Source organism: Branchiostoma floridae, chromosome 6, assembly GCF_000003815.2.
Source record: "Branchiostoma floridae strain S238N-H82 chromosome 6, Bfl_VNyyK, whole genome shotgun sequence".
Lineage (NCBI taxonomy): Eukaryota > Metazoa > Chordata > Leptocardii > Amphioxiformes > Branchiostomatidae > Branchiostoma > Branchiostoma floridae.
The window spans coordinates 25,167,344-25,183,182 of NC_049984.1; the positions used below are offsets into that span (position 1 = coordinate 25,167,344).

The 15,839-nt window shown below is 38.3% G+C and overlaps 1 protein-coding gene across 1 annotated transcript in view; it reads left to right on the plus strand.

Annotated features, from left to right (window-relative positions):
- Positions 1 to 15,839, plus strand: part of LOC118417586 (F-actin-uncapping protein LRRC16A-like) — a gene marked incomplete in the record, with an annotated part of 57,797 nt that overhangs the window by 30,877 nt on the left and 11,081 nt on the right. Inside the window, 19 exon segments of the mRNA XM_035823181.1 lie at positions 404 to 473; positions 749 to 830; positions 1,347 to 1,446; positions 2,221 to 2,275; positions 2,811 to 2,914; positions 3,885 to 3,953; positions 4,259 to 4,327; positions 4,805 to 4,898; positions 6,213 to 6,311; positions 8,078 to 8,206; positions 9,408 to 9,593; positions 10,177 to 10,289; positions 11,236 to 11,323; positions 11,673 to 11,729; positions 12,337 to 12,492; positions 13,328 to 13,397; positions 13,676 to 13,771; positions 14,568 to 14,748; positions 15,393 to 15,557. Coding sequence (XP_035679074.1) covers positions 404 to 473; positions 749 to 830; positions 1,347 to 1,446; positions 2,221 to 2,275; positions 2,811 to 2,914; positions 3,885 to 3,953; positions 4,259 to 4,327; positions 4,805 to 4,898; positions 6,213 to 6,311; positions 8,078 to 8,206; positions 9,408 to 9,593; positions 10,177 to 10,289; positions 11,236 to 11,323; positions 11,673 to 11,729; positions 12,337 to 12,492; positions 13,328 to 13,397; positions 13,676 to 13,771; positions 14,568 to 14,748; positions 15,393 to 15,557 — 1,983 coding nt within the window.

The window sequence follows — 15,839 nt, forward strand, 5'->3', positions numbered from 1 at the left end:
GTGTGTCCCCCGAGTATCGACTATTGAAGTCATATTTGGAAGTTTCTGAAAGTTGAGACAAGCTCCTTTGCTGTGTGGGACTGAAACCACCAATCTGTCAAAATCAGACACAGAAACTTGATTATCCCAAGAACACTCATCAATGTGATGCCCGCAAAACTCTATGTACATGTTGTTATTGTTGATGTTGTCGATATTTTCATCATCCTGTACAAATTGTTAAATGATTTTTATGCTGTCTAATAGATAATAACTGCAGTCTTTCACAAGGCAAGAGTATTGTAGAATCAATTTGATAAAGTTTGCAGTTTGTTGACAAAGCCAAATATTTGTATGTTCTATTGTTCTTCCCAAAAGGCAATTTTGGCCTATTGTTTATTGTTGTTTGCCTCCCCCTTTCCAGGTCGTTGTTCCTGGGTCTGTCTGGGAACTTTGTCCTGAGGGACGTTCATGTGGATCTCAGCAGCTGTGAGGTGGGCCCAGATTACCTCAATATTACCTTAAGATGATATTTATATGTGTCTTGTTTATTTCTTCTTACAATTATCCTTATCATCTCTCATCATTACTCCTCTTTTAACCTCAAAATGAACATTAGCGAAAAGAACCCAACACACTTATGGAAAAAAAGTAGGGGTGACCATGTAAGCCATACTTACATGTACCCGATAAGCAACAGTTGCTTCATCTCAATCAAGGATGACAGAAGAAGATTGCAGAGTAGTAAGATTTAATGTATTTTCTACAGCTGAAGAAGACCGGAGGAGAGATGTTAGAGAGTACCATAGCCAACGTGCCCTGCATCTCAAGTCTGGACATAAGTGATAATGGTACATGTACTACCATGGTTATGCACAATCCACCATGATTTTAGAAATAATCTGCATGATGATAGTTTTGTAACAATCATACATTTTATCAGTATAAGCACCTTAAGGCATTTCACAGGCATTTCAAAATGCTTAAGGTAGTAACACATAACAGTTGTAACTTGGCCCTGCAATGCTAGCCTGGGTACCATCCAATTATTATAACCTTACAGGATGCAGCTCTAAAAAACTTGAAGCATCTTTAGATAGTGTTTTCCAGGCAGCGAGTGTAAGGAGTCTCGGTATCGTAATTGGATGGAACTCAGGCTACTGTAATAGACAGTCGCTATTATGATAGTGTTCTGTAATATTTTTCTTTGGGCCCTCACCATTTTTTATAAAAAGTTGCATTATGATTGTATATTACTAGCATTACATGTATGCTACATGTAGTATATGGCTGTCTGGTTAGTTCTATGAAGTTAACAATAATATATTAAGTATACTTCTTCAAATACCTTTTTTCACATTGTTTAGGGTTTGATGAACATATGGAGACCATGTTGAGCTGGATCGGTCAGAACAAGGCCATCAGGCACCTCAACATCAGCAGGAACTTTTCTGGAATCAGACCCAGGTCAGGAACAACATTCTGTCTCCTTTAGACTTAGAGTTCATATATATTGTGTATATAGCCAGTATGCCCTTTGGCAGCTCACCATCTTGAAATAATGCATTTCAGTTTGCTGTGATTTATTTTCGTGGTAAGGAGAACATCGATCGATCCAGGTAATAAGATACACTAAAAACAGTTGGCTGTGTAAACGTCTGGCCCTTTCAAAAATCATCAAAAATCCAGTTGCTTGAGTAACTATTTTTTTTAGAGGTTTTGACTTTGCGATAGTGCAGTAGTTAGATACTATACTGACAGCAATTGAAACCCCGGTGCCTTTACGGACAACCAGTTGGAAACCACCTTCCAAATTTGAATGAGGGTGCTACAAACAGACACAGAATAGTCATCTCCAACACATCATAATGTACATTGTATCATCAATGGCACAATTTTCCCAGGTTCAGTAGCACACTATCTAATTTTAAAGTACTACATCAATTTCAAACATGCCATGTCCTTGGTGCTTAACTAACATCAATCAAAACCCTTTGGGATAGATAGTATGAATTGATATCACATATATGTTGCACTATGTTGACAAGGAGGTAGGTCGGCAAAAAGTTTTGCGGTGGATCCGGAGTTACCATGAAAACTGTCACAAACTGCCACAAACATAAAATTAATGCATTTACAATAATATAATTATTGTAACAGGATCCAAGCTTGAGTATTATTTTGAGCCACAAATAATACTCCCAGGTCCATTCATAACGAAATTTTTCTTCCCCTCTACAGACATCTCCCGAGAGCGTTAGAATCAGTGAAGAGACTTATTCAAGAGGACAACTCTGTAAGTCACAGATGGTCAATCTTTACGTTTCTTACTGCACTTTTCTACGTAGACCCTTTCCTATTAACCATATTCTTTTCTGTTGCCTATATAATGTATTTTTGCTTTCTGTTAATTTGTACTTCTGATGAATAAGACGTTGCATAATATTACATTATATTATATATGATATTAATATGTATTAAGTCTCCCTTGTTTGCTCTTCTTTCTTCTGTGTGTGTCTCTCTGAGGCTTGATTTTGATTAAGAAAACAGCAGTCAAGGCTAAGGTAACTCAAACACTGCTTTAACCAGTTTTAATGTTTATGTCGACATTTCTAAAATTTATTTGATGTCACACACAGGTATTTTGCCATATTTGCTATATCTGCACAATGCATATAGCCGGTATAACCGCCCTTCAGTGAAACACACCAGCTTCACATACAGGCACACAGAAATGCATCAGCAGCTGTTTTCAGTTTACTAATACTTTTCCTTTCACTACAAATTCTCTTCTATATGTGTCTCATGTTTTGATTTCTTCTTAATTTCAGAGTATTGACTCGCTGTGTTTAGCTGATTCCAAACTGAAGGAGAATCTGATACCCATTCTGAATGTGCTGGGAAGCAACAACTCACTCACAAGTTTGGACATAAGGTACAATATTTTGTATTACTCAACAGGCAATGTTAAGTAACTCCAATTGTCTGTAAATTTGATTTGATACAATGCTGTTTTTTTACTAGCTTTTAGCTACAGGTACCTATGAATCAGTTCCATGCAATACAAATCATAATTTCTTTTGTAAATCTTCGCTTAGGCCACACTAATTTAATTTCTTGGTTCACGGATTTTTTGAAATTGAAATATAGCAAGCGGACATCATAAAAGCAGAGGACAGGGGGGAAACTTCAACATACCTCTATTTACTGCATAAAACCTATTTACTGCATAAAACGGAGTGCACCAAGGCATAAACCTGGTCCTCTGGCTTTGTTTTTTTATGATGGCCACTTGCTGCATGTATGTTAATTTTAGAAAATGAACTTAGAAATTAAATTGGTGTGACCTTATCTGGTTTTTGTAAGTAAGGGTAAGGCCACACCAATTTAATTTCTTGGTTCACAGATTTTTTCTTAAAAAATATGGAGCGAGAGGGCGAAATAAAAATGAAAATAAAAATTGTAAAATGGTTAGGGTAAAGGTAAGGGCTAATCCAAAACATGAAGAATAAAAAGTTTTCAGCTTGAAAAAGGTACAAAAACACTATTACTGTACAGTAACAGCACCTGTTCATTGAAAATTACAAAAGTAGTGTCAGTTTTTATGTTTGTCCCATTCTTCATGAATGAAAAATATAACTGCAATAATAATACCCACATATTAAGGAGCTTATAATATAAAGGCCAATTTGCTACACCAGAAAGTTGGTGAATAGTTTCATTAATGGTGGAAATTTGCTGAGTGGTAATTTTTATTTTTATTTTTTTTCCCAAAAAATTGGAGCGAGCGAATCCGTGAACCAAGAAATTAAATTGGTGTGTCCTAAGTTATCAGAAAACAAGATCATGGCATTTGTACCAAGCTTCATGATCATTTTTCATACTGTGTGTATTTTGTTTTCCAGTGGCAATGGAATGGGAGACTTTGGTGCCCGCATGTTGTCCAAAGCTCTGCAGATCAACAGCAAGCTCAGGTCTGTCCAAATCCTTCTTTTTCTAATTTGCGATGTTTTTTATCATTTTTATCATATCAAATGAATCAGTGAAAAGATAAAGTCTCTGTCAATTTAGCTTGCCATGTGCCTAACGTATTCAGAATTATAGTGAGGATTTGTTTTCTTCAGATACTTACAATGATATTATGATATATTTTTAAAGAATTGAATGGTAATTGATGTGTCAACATTTTGTTGTATTTTCCCATGGCATGATAATCTTTTCTATAAACACATTTTTTGTATATCAGGACTAATCCTTCATTTACTACACCCCCCTATAGGACCATAATGCTAGACAAAAATGGCATCACTGCCAGGGGATTCCAGGATCTTGGAGCTGCACTAGAGAAGTCAGTGTTTCACTCATAATGTGTTCACATTAAGAGCAATTTTGAAAATAATAAAGCCATAATAACAACTAACCTAAACACAATTCGTTTACAACAACGTCGTCGCTTGATGAAACTCCTGGAAAATAGTTAACTATCAAAACACAAGCAAATAGACGGACCAGAAACATTACAGTACCTCCCTGTTAATCAATAGCTGCTTCCATGGTCTCCCTGTCATTTCTGACGTATGAGTAGTTCTGCCAACTTTGACTTCCTGTTAGTGTCTGTGCCTAGCAGGCAAATGCCAATGTGAGGACAGACAAATACACAAACACCAAGTGACTTGTAGTGAAAACCTACATGGTGGAAAAAAAAGTAACTCAAGGCTTTTGTGACTAGTACTGCACAATTAGCAGCGAAACATAGCTGGTTTTCAAAACTTACATGTATCTTGTTGGGTGACTCTGATCAAAACTTTTTTTGACAAAACGTCAGGAACCACACCCTACAGAACATGCCCACCCCGGTTAGTGATGCATCACAGGCCCTGAGGATGGACGAAGCTGGGACTGAAGAGGCCTTACAGAAGGTGAGACAACGTGGTATCTGGCAAAGAAAATCTCAAGACATTCTCTTTCAGTGGATGTGAAATCAGCACCAAGGACAGTGATGATCATTGGTCTATGATTGACTTAACAGGTGTATCTAAGGGATATTTATCATTGGCATATTGGCAATTTTAGCTTTAAAGTATTTCAAGTTTGGTTTCAAATCTTTCAAAAAACATGTGTAAATTACATATTTGGCAATAAGGATACAATGTAAAAGCTTGTTGTCTCTATATGTTTCAGATATTTCATATATAATCAATAGAAATCAATTGAAATAGACAGTATACTACTGAACCCAAGGACATTGTGACCTTAATGGTGGTTAGTTAAGTTGCATCTATCCCAAAAAGTTTTGATTGATGCCCATTCAGCACCAAGGAGATGTCATGTGTGCAAGTTGTATGTAGTTTCTGGAATAGATGATTGCACATTTAGTGTGCTGCTGAACTTATAGAAATTGTAGCATTGATGGTAAAACTTGCATTCAAGGACATGGTATGCATGCAAGACTTGTTATGTGTTGTAGTTTGAGTAGATGTTCAAATCGTAGTTCAAATTTTGTTCATGTAGTCTACTGACCTGAGGAAACTGTAGAATTGGTGGTAGTGAGTAACCATTCATATGTCCACAAAGGTTTTACTTCAAGTCAATTCAGCACCAAGGACATGGCATGTGTTGCAAGTTGTATGTACTTATTCAAATGCACATTGACTATGCTTCTGGGCCTGAGAAACTTGTGGCATTCAAGGTATTACTAGTTTTAGGACACATTTTGATAATATAGTGTCTCTGCACCCTTTCAGATAGCATACAGTTATTTTATGTTTGTTGACTATGCAATATGAACCTTCACACATTGGGAGCATTCATACTCCTATCAAAACTGCCTTCAAGGCTCAGGGCTCGAAATACTTTTTTCTGCATACCTGCACTGGTGCAGGTAACATTGAAAATTAACTGCATCAGGCAAATTTTGCCTGCACCACTCTGAGTTTAGGAAGTATGGATCATACAAAAACTGTTGAGGAACCATTGCTACTTTTTCTTTTTATTCTTGATTGGTGGTTACAGTCAATGCAGTTAATAACCATCCACATACACCTACATCATAACCTACATCATAAGTCATTAATGTATAAAACCCAGTACATGGACCATTGCAGGTTAGGTGCAGGACTGGTAGACACCAGAAATACCTGCACAGCTCCAATTTTACCTGCACTAACGTGCATATGCAGGTGGTATTTGAAGCCCTGAAAGCTATACCTGACAGTTATTTTTCTATCCTCCAGATTGAGACCCTGTTGCTGCGGAACCAGCGCCCGCTGAAGATGACCAGCGATCGGATCTACCGGCTGCAGCAGGGCGTACTCATCACCACCGCACAACAGGTCAGACAAGGCTCTCACTATACTACTCAATTCTTTATAAAATCTATCCAGTTCCAGTTATTGTTAGCTCCATCTGTCAAAGAAATGACTCGACGTAAACTTTTTTCTGTCACTCCATTTCATGTTAAAGGAAGCATGAACCGATATTATCGGTCGTGACGTTTTGACGTTTTTAGTTGCAGGGATCTATACTTGATAAGATTTTCAAATTTACCATTGTCAAAGTTGTAGTGACTCAACAGTACTGATATTTTTTTGACATGATTTCAACTCTAATTCCACTGGGTTCCCTACATAAGATTGTCACATAAGAAATAGGTACTAGGAAGTCACATAGCCCTTTTGAAGCTATAGTGGAAATATTATCCTCTGTGTCTGGGGCATACAGGTAAATGTAGCATTGGAAGGCAGAGCCCATCAGATACCCATTAGAAAAATGACGATTTAAAAGATATCTACTGTTTTTTAAAATGCCGCGGCAAGTGTTAAGGACATTCTCTAGAAGGTCCCCTCAACTCTGTTTTAGGGTACCTAGTAGAATTATGAGAGTTGACATTGACAATCATGCAGTCTGGCAGTAGAAGTTGTTGTAGGTTCTTACACTAACAGTAACTATTGTGATGAATGTTCCTTGACCCTTCTGTGCTGTGTACTTCAGTACCCCGTCTCCTCTATATTCTCTTACCCTGCACCCAGTGGACACAAGCACTGGTAGGTTCCCTCTATAGACTGTAGAATCGCTTTTTCCCATCTTACCATACTGCATGACACATCGGAAATGATGATTTCCCTTTCTCCGACGATGTATATCTCTTTCTCGATATTTCAGACTCTCTTAGTTTCCTTATACTGTATACATCCTTGCATGTGATGCAGATAATTCAGAAGCACATAAAAGCGATTTGGGAAGGGGGAAGCATCTTGTATTTACTGCAATGTAGTACAAGGAAATGTTTCTCGAATGCCTTCTTGTTACAGAATGTTGATCTACAACAAAAGGTAGACACAGTCACACTATAGTACTGTTAGTGGCCATTTGAGAGGTTCAGAAGAGCTTTTAAAAGATGTAAATAATCACACCAACATGATGACATCTTGTAAATACATGTATATGTACACTCTAAATTGTATCCAAGTGTCTTTTCTATGTCCCGGTGATTCCCTCTGTTCCTTGCAGTTCTTACATATATCATTTACATGTAGTAACTGTTCTATTTACATGACATGTGCCGAACCGTCACCAACAAATAAAAAATTTTCTACTTTCCCCATACAGACAGTTGAGTATCCATGCAAGGGTCTATCCTTTCTCTAACTGTAGTGATTCCCTCTGTATCATTTATTTAGTGCAGGGCTCGAAATACTTTTTTCTGCATACCTGCACTGGTGCAGGTAACATTGAAAATTACCTGCACCAGACAATCTTTACCTGCACCACTCTGAATATAGGAGGTATGGATCATAATAAAATTGTTCAGGAACCATTGCTATTTCTTTCTTTTATACATAATACGTGGTAACAGTCAATGCAGCTAAAAACAATCCATATAAAGCTATATCATAGGACATTTATTTTAAGTACAAAACCCAGTACATGGACCAGTGCAGGTTAGGTGCAGGTAGACACCAGAAATATCTGCACAGCTCCAATTTTACCTGCAATAACCTGCATAAGCAGGTAGTATTTCGAGCCCTGTAGTGCCTATATCACTTTAGTTTGCATAAGATGCAAAAGCAAATGAACCGTTTTCTGTTTTGCCCCCCAGATGGTTGAGCAGCTGTCGCGGAAGGTCCAGGACATCAGGGCGGTGCTGAAGGACAGTAAGTCTCCCCAGGTGCAGGCAGCACTACAGGAGTCGGACAGGCTCATCTCTGATGCAGACAACTCTAAACAGGTACGGCTTCTCTTATTTCTGTTTGTTAAAAATCTATTTATTTCTGTTTGTTAAAAATCTATTTCTTATTGAGTATTCCTGGGTGACTCTCTAAAGTGTGTATCTAACTGGTCTGTGGCACGTTGGTGGCCTCGTTGCATTCTATATTAGAATTGTGTTCCCCTACCAATTTGGTTTCAGTGTAAAGGCCCGATCACTCACTCAGTCACTCTGGCGACCTTGCTCGGAATCTCCACATTACTAGTTTCCTCCACCCCTCTATTATTGTCGTTTATTATAGTGGTTAGTAACTTGCATCTATCCCAAAAATGTTTTTTGATTGATGTCATTTCAGCACCAAGGAGATGACATATATGCAAATTGTATGTAGTATGTTGAAAAGATAGTCCACTACTGAACCTGAGGTAATTGAGCCATTGATTATGATGTTGGTTACTGTAAATGCATTTAAGTTCGCGGGGATTTAATTTCGCGGTAGCGGGAAAAATGACTTTTCGCGGTGGATTTAATTTCGCGGTAACACCATAGCCTGCAATCTAATACCATAATAGAAAAATGTTCGCGTTGAATTCAAATTCGCGGTGAAGTGGTCACCGCGAAAACCATGAACATTAATCCACTGCGAACATTTCTACATTTAATGTAGTAAGTTGATCCATCCCAAAAAGGTTTTGGTTCATGTTAGTTCAGCACCAAGGAGATGGCATATGTGTAAACTGTATGTGGTATTTTGAATAGATACTATACTACTGAAACAGGGGAAACTGTGCCATTGACAGTGGTTAGTAGCCTTGCAACTGTCCCAAAAGGTTTTGATGGCATTTCAGCACCAAGGGGTAGTGCATATATATGTTGTATGTATTATTTTAAATAGATACTGTAAATGCATTTAAGTTTGAGGGGATTTGATTTCGCGGTAATTGGCAAAGGGATTTTCCTCGGTGGATTTAAGTTCGCGGTCGCACCATGCACTGCATGTAGCATCTTACTGCCATGGAAAAATGTTCACGGTGGTTTTAAATTCGTGATGAAGCAGCTACCGCGAAAACCGCGAACATTAAACCACCGCAAAAGTTTCTGCATTTACAGTTACTGTTAGTAGTATACTACTTAACCAGGGGAAGTTATGCCCCTATTCTGCATCAGTGTCTCACCATTAAGTTAATTAACAATACGTTTTCTCAATTGTACTGTTCTCCAGCTCCTCCCCCTGCTGTATAAGCAGGGGTCTGGTGCGGAGGGGGAGGGGGAGCCGCACCCCCTGGAGACCAAACTGGGCAGCCTGACCAAGCAGATGCAGGAGGAGACAGACAGGCACATGGCCTCCTCTGTGGACAACGTCCTGAAGTATGGGGAGCAGCAGTGTCCTCATATCCTGCAAACTCAGGTCAGGAAACAAAAACCGAGTTGTTCAATGCACAGTCTGCATTTTCATGTAGTTTCTTCTTCTCACTTCTAATGCGTGCCATGTACTATATGTGGCACATAGGGCATTATACTTTTTATACATTTGTAGGCATGAGGTTGCTAGCTCATTGTCCAATCATGAAATGTCAGAATTTGTTTTTGAATTTTCAAATTTAGCCAGTGCACACTAGTAAGATGTGATATGATTTATGTCTCAATTAGATCAGATTAGGTCTTTATCTTTTTGTTCTGTTTTTTACCTCTGTGAAATACACATATTGTTTTCATGCAGTCTGTGTGTCTTTTTGTTTGTGATGGTATGTGTCCATAGTTATTTGAATATTGCAGTGACAGGAATGTACATGTTAGGCAGAAGACCTGGTCACCCAAGACTGGCAGGATGGAGAGGTTGGCTAAGCCCAGGTCCAAAGTTGTTCCCGCAGGTAGCTGGCAGGAAGTTCCATACTACAGAGAACTAGGGAGAAATCTACAATTATCATAAATGAAATAAGGAATTCGTAAAAGATTTGCTGAGGAATGGGATTTCTTGTTGACCCATGCAGGGTCTGAAGCAGGCTCTGGAGCAGGAGTGTCAGGAAAAGAGTAAGCTGCCAGACAAACTTGTGGAGGAGGCCATAGTGAACCAGGCAGGGACAACCATTCTCAACAAAGTCAGGTACTCCTCACATGTTCTACACTTTATGAGTTTGTGCCTTACAGTTGTGCTCCCTCAAGTTGTTAATTTAATACCGGTTGTTTCCCTTGGTTTAACATTTTCTAACAGAAATAATGATGTGATTTAAGTTATGACAGAAATAATGATGTGATTTAAGTTATGATAATGATATGATATGACATGACATGACAAGGCTCAAAATACTGGGTGCATGTGCACCCAGGTGCACCCAAAATTGAAACTGTGCACCCAATTTCTTTAAGTGCACCCAAATATTTTCTTAGGTTTTGTATGGAAAGATATCAAGTATACTAGTATACATCATATTCTTGGCATTCAAGAGTTAGAAAGATAATAAAGATGTCTGTCATGGTACTTGTTTAAGAATTTGATAGCTTGTAACTAAGTTTTGTTATTACGTTTTGTTGACATTCTACTTAGATTTAAGTGGTGCGGCCAAAAATTTTTTTAACTGGGTGCACCAGTGCACCTAATCCCAAAAATGAATTTCGAGCCCTGCATGATATGATGTGATATGATACAATATCATGTATGATATGATATGATATGATATGATATGATATGATATGATATGATATGATATGATATGATATGATATGATATGATATGATATGATATGATATGATATGATACGATACCACAAACACAAGGTGTGGGAGGACAACAAATATCTGCAGGAAACTGTGAATACAGAGTTACCCCTCAGACGATACTGTTATGTTGATCTTCTTCTTTACAGTTCATCGAGGACTAAAAAAAGATGAATAAATGAACTCCATTGCTCAACAATCGTACACAATGTATTGCAACAACTGTCACCCAATTTGTGGCCTTTTTTTTTCAAATCAATAGCTTTTCAATTTCACAATTCTGATTTAAAGTACCCACTGTTTCTTACATCTTTTTCTGTTCACCCCCCTTCCAGAGAAAACCAGCTGCACATTGCCACCTTTGTGTCGGACAAGGTTATAGAGGAGCTGCTTGAATCCTTGGCTAAGAACCATGCTACCTTGGTGAGAATATGTTGTACCAGTATTTCTAATGCCCATGCTGCAATTGACCATGATTTTGTATATCAATTACATATTTACATTGTAGGTGCCATTTTTACCTTTTCTTACTTTTCAACTCAATCCTGCAAAGCATTTAGACACTTACAGTGTAAGCTACCACCAACCTTTCTTTTAACCAGAAAAATATACTTCATTCTCTCACAATAATGTAAGGTACCTAATAAAGCATATAGTCTTTCAATCTTTCTAGCCCTTTCTATAAAATGGCATGCCTGACCAATGACAATCTCTCAATCATTTGTAATGTCTTCTTTGCATGTGTATCCTCTCCGTAATTGCAACCAATCAGAGCGCACAGTTCCGTGAGCAACGCAAGCAGGAAGCCCAAGGTCGTTCTTCCTCCAAGGTCACTCCCACCTCCCCATTAACTTCTTTGTGATAATGTTTCTTATTTTAGATTAGTTTGTTATAGTGTAACACCTTCTGTATATGTCTGTCTACTATTTGGTTAGATCTCTGTATGAAGTCAATGGCTCACATTTACCTAAAAATACATAATATGATAATCAATACTAAGGGTTGGTGATGGTTCTGTTTTAAACACTTCTTTTTTCATCATTCCTCTGTATATTTGTGTCATAATGAATTTGATATTCTAATATCACAAACAAGACAAGTCAAGTCAAGTTTATTGCACTGAACTATTGCACCAGGTACAATGTATGGCAAACTATACATGTATGAAGGTGGGTAATATACAATAAAATTTTGTTTTTGGTTTAGACATTGATGGTCTTTGAATCATTTTTGCTTACAGTTTATAAACAATAATTAAACAATTTTGGCATTGACTTTGAAACTGTCAATCATTTTTTACATACATGTAGTTTACATATCTCTCAAAAGTAAGAATTATTGGTTTTTCTGTAAGCAAGTACATTATTAACAAAGCTCATCCTTGCATTAACATTGTTTTGAAAGACTTATATTGCCTCCACTTTTTCCACCCACAGCAAAACATCGCCCAGAACCACGTGGAGCCAGTGTACGCTACTCCGTCCAAGAGACCGCCGGAGCCGGAGAAGGCGGATGATTCGCCGGTACCGCAGTCCCCCGCAGCCAGCCCCACGGAAACCAGAGAGAACCAGGTTCTGACCCCCTCACCACAGGTGGCCGGCGGTGCTGCATGGCACTCTTTTGTTTTGGGCTACTTCTGTTCTTAGACAGAGCTCGAAATACTTTTTTTCTGCATACCTGCACTGGTGTAGGTAACATTGAAAATTACCTGCACCAGACAAATTTTACCTGCATCACTCTGAATTTAGGAAGACTTAGTATGGATAATGCTAAAATTGTTCAGGAACCTCTGCAACAATTCACATACACCCACATCACATGACATTTATGTATAAAACCCAGTGCATGGACCAGTGCAGGTTAGGTGCAGGTAGACACCAGAAATACCTGCACAGCACCAATTTTACCTGCACTAACCTGCATAATGCAGGTGGTATTTTGAGCCCTGTTAAACTTATGTTTTGCCTCTGCTTGTTGTTTTTGTGGCTGTATTTCTTCTTACTCAAAGTATACTGTTTTAGTTACTAATAGCATGATGATTTTAAAGCAGAAAGCAATACATGACAAGATTATAATTGTATCTTATTGAGTTTGCTATAAAAAGAGATTTTTTAAGTTGTCAATCGAGAGTCATGGCCTCTTGGCCAGGGACCCAGCTCAGCTTGCATCATTGCATGATAATACTGATTCTCATTTGCTTTCCGAGTAAGCTTTTAATTTTCAGTTATCATGTATTATTTTCTTAACTGCATAATTGCTGAATAATACAATGTTCCTTGCATATCACAAAGGTTTATACTATTAGCAAAATGCATGCTTCCTTCATGAATTCATGTAAAATTTGAGTTATATATTGCAGAAATGGAAAGATACTAGTCTAGTACATGCTGAAAAAATGTTCTGATGTGTTAATGTTTTATTTTACAGTTGTCACCCAAGATAGACAACAAGAGGAAGAGTGTGGTGAAGAGGATGCAGAGACCCATGTCTATAATGGGTTAGTGTGCACCTTTAATACATTGTATGTCTATGCCACATGACATGCAGTATGTACTAACGAGTGCAGGCTGCATATCCTGACAGATTTATGTGATCCACTCACACCGAGAAGGACCCTTACATATATTCTTTATGAATAAGTGTGGTGGGGTCTTTGATGTACTCAAGGCACAACTATGCTCAAACCTGAGTACCTTCTTTTAACATCCTATCTGAAGGTGCTCTCTCTTTATATATGAAAATACAATCATTAATATTGTCTTCTTCTAACTCCAGGAGAGGAGACGATACATTTCGACCTGTCCTCAGGGTCTGATGAGGACCAGATGGGCAGACAGGCCATCTCTTCTGTGGAGGAGGACTTGTATGAAGGTATTGTCTTTTTCTGTGACATTGAATTTTACAGGACTGGTGTTTCTGTTGCTTTTAGGATTGCTGTAGTGCTGCAATAGTGCATAGTCATTGTCAGATTTTTAGATGCACACAAATGATACATCTTGCATCTTTACATCCTTTACATCTATGATAGTTTCACTTAGACAAAAGCAAGCCTTAGGATATTCTGGTGCCAAGTGTGCCTGTGACATAGTGGTTGGGATGCGGTCCTTGAACAGAGACAAGGACTGCATCCTTGCCACTGCATAATAATCTGCCAAGGAATCACACATGTAAGTCCTGACAGAGGAAGATACATATACATGTAGCTAAAAGGTTATCTAACAACAACAGATCGAATCTGTTGGTTGTGTAGTTAACAACCCAGTAATGTATAATGCTACTGGTAGTTCATCTTTATCCATTGGGTAGCCTACATTGTACATGTATATCTGTTGTTTTTAAATACAGGGTATTTCTTAATAGAGATATCTAGATAGTGCAGTATTTTCAATATATTGCAGTTTGAAACCACCGTATTTATCCCTTTGGTTGCTGGTTGGGGAAGACAGGTGGTTGCTTGGGAGGGGGTCTTAACTATGTAAAAATGAACGGGACTGTTTCAATGTGTCCTCTGATGGCAGGTGGTTGCCTGCGCCAGGTGGTTGCTTGGACAGGTTTCACTGTACAGTACCATTTTCTTAAAAACCATGAAAGTCAATTATTTAATTGTAACCCATGGATAAACTTGCAGTATTTGCAGTATAAGTGATACATTTCCATTGTGTCGCAGAAATTGAGCCTGGTGCCAAAGCAGAAGAACCCACCCAGCCTGTAGCACCCTCAAGAAAAAGCAGGAGAAAACCTGAGAAGTCATCCTCAACCGGCAGTACATCATCCAACGATGTGTCTGAGCTTCCCACAGAAGGGGGTCGTCTGGAGCACATCACCAAGGGCAGGATAAAGGCTCCAAAGTATGTTGTTATTGTTTGTTTATTTGTTGTTGTCTGCATGTATGGAAGATTTGTTTTCAATGTGTCTGTTTGTGTTCTTGTGTGTCCATAGCTATTTGAATATCTATCAGTAAGGTGGTAGGAAGTGAATGGGAATTAAGACGGTGTCGCAGCTAAAGATCAGACTTCCAGGAGTGACAGGAAGAACAGTTCAGAGGTGGCAGAACTAGTCATCAGTCAGACATGACAGACATTACAGGTCATGGGGTCAATGAAAGGGGCTATTAATTGTTGTTGGACTGCCTGTGTTTTTCCTTGTGCTATATAGTATATTACATAGTCACTTGCAGTATATGATCATGAGCACAATGAACCTTATTTGCAGAATTAGACTACTGTGACAGTTAAACAAGATAAACAAGAAACTTTGATTTTCCTTAGATTGTCAAACTCTCATCAATCTTAAATTTTCGTATTTTGTTTATTTTTTGCTTCCAAAGGTGCTAGCATAAACTTTATGGCATTGACAATAAGTATGCTGAAATACATTTAGATTTTAAATATTGCCTCACCTGAGTGTGTTATTTGTATCTGACTTGCTTAGCAACAACTGACTTCATTCTAGTACAATATGTACATTTCCCAATATTGGATATCTTTTCCAGGAACGCGGGAATGCGCAGAAGACCAGTACCAAACAGGGGTGTGCCAAACAGTGTGGAGAACAGCCCAGAGGGGACCATGGATGCTGGACTGGACGACTTCTTTGAAAAGAAAGCCTTAGATGTGGCACTGAGTGAAGAGCCTGCCCATGCAGTTAACGGGGAAAAGTGAGACAATTTCACAAAATTTACTGTCAATTACAATGGTCAGTCATGACTGTATTTTTCATGCTAATAATTTATTACCTACTGTAAAATGCCTAACTTTGTATTGGGTACAAAATGGTCAGTGTTTACAATCGTTTCAAGTTTGTGGTTGAAACGTAGGGGTACAAGGCAGACAGAGGACATTTTTGTGATGGTTTTAGATTCACCACTAGGAAGAGGTCACCACAAAAACCACTGCAGATATTTCTGAATCAACATTCGCAGTGCATTGCTTAAGAGCCC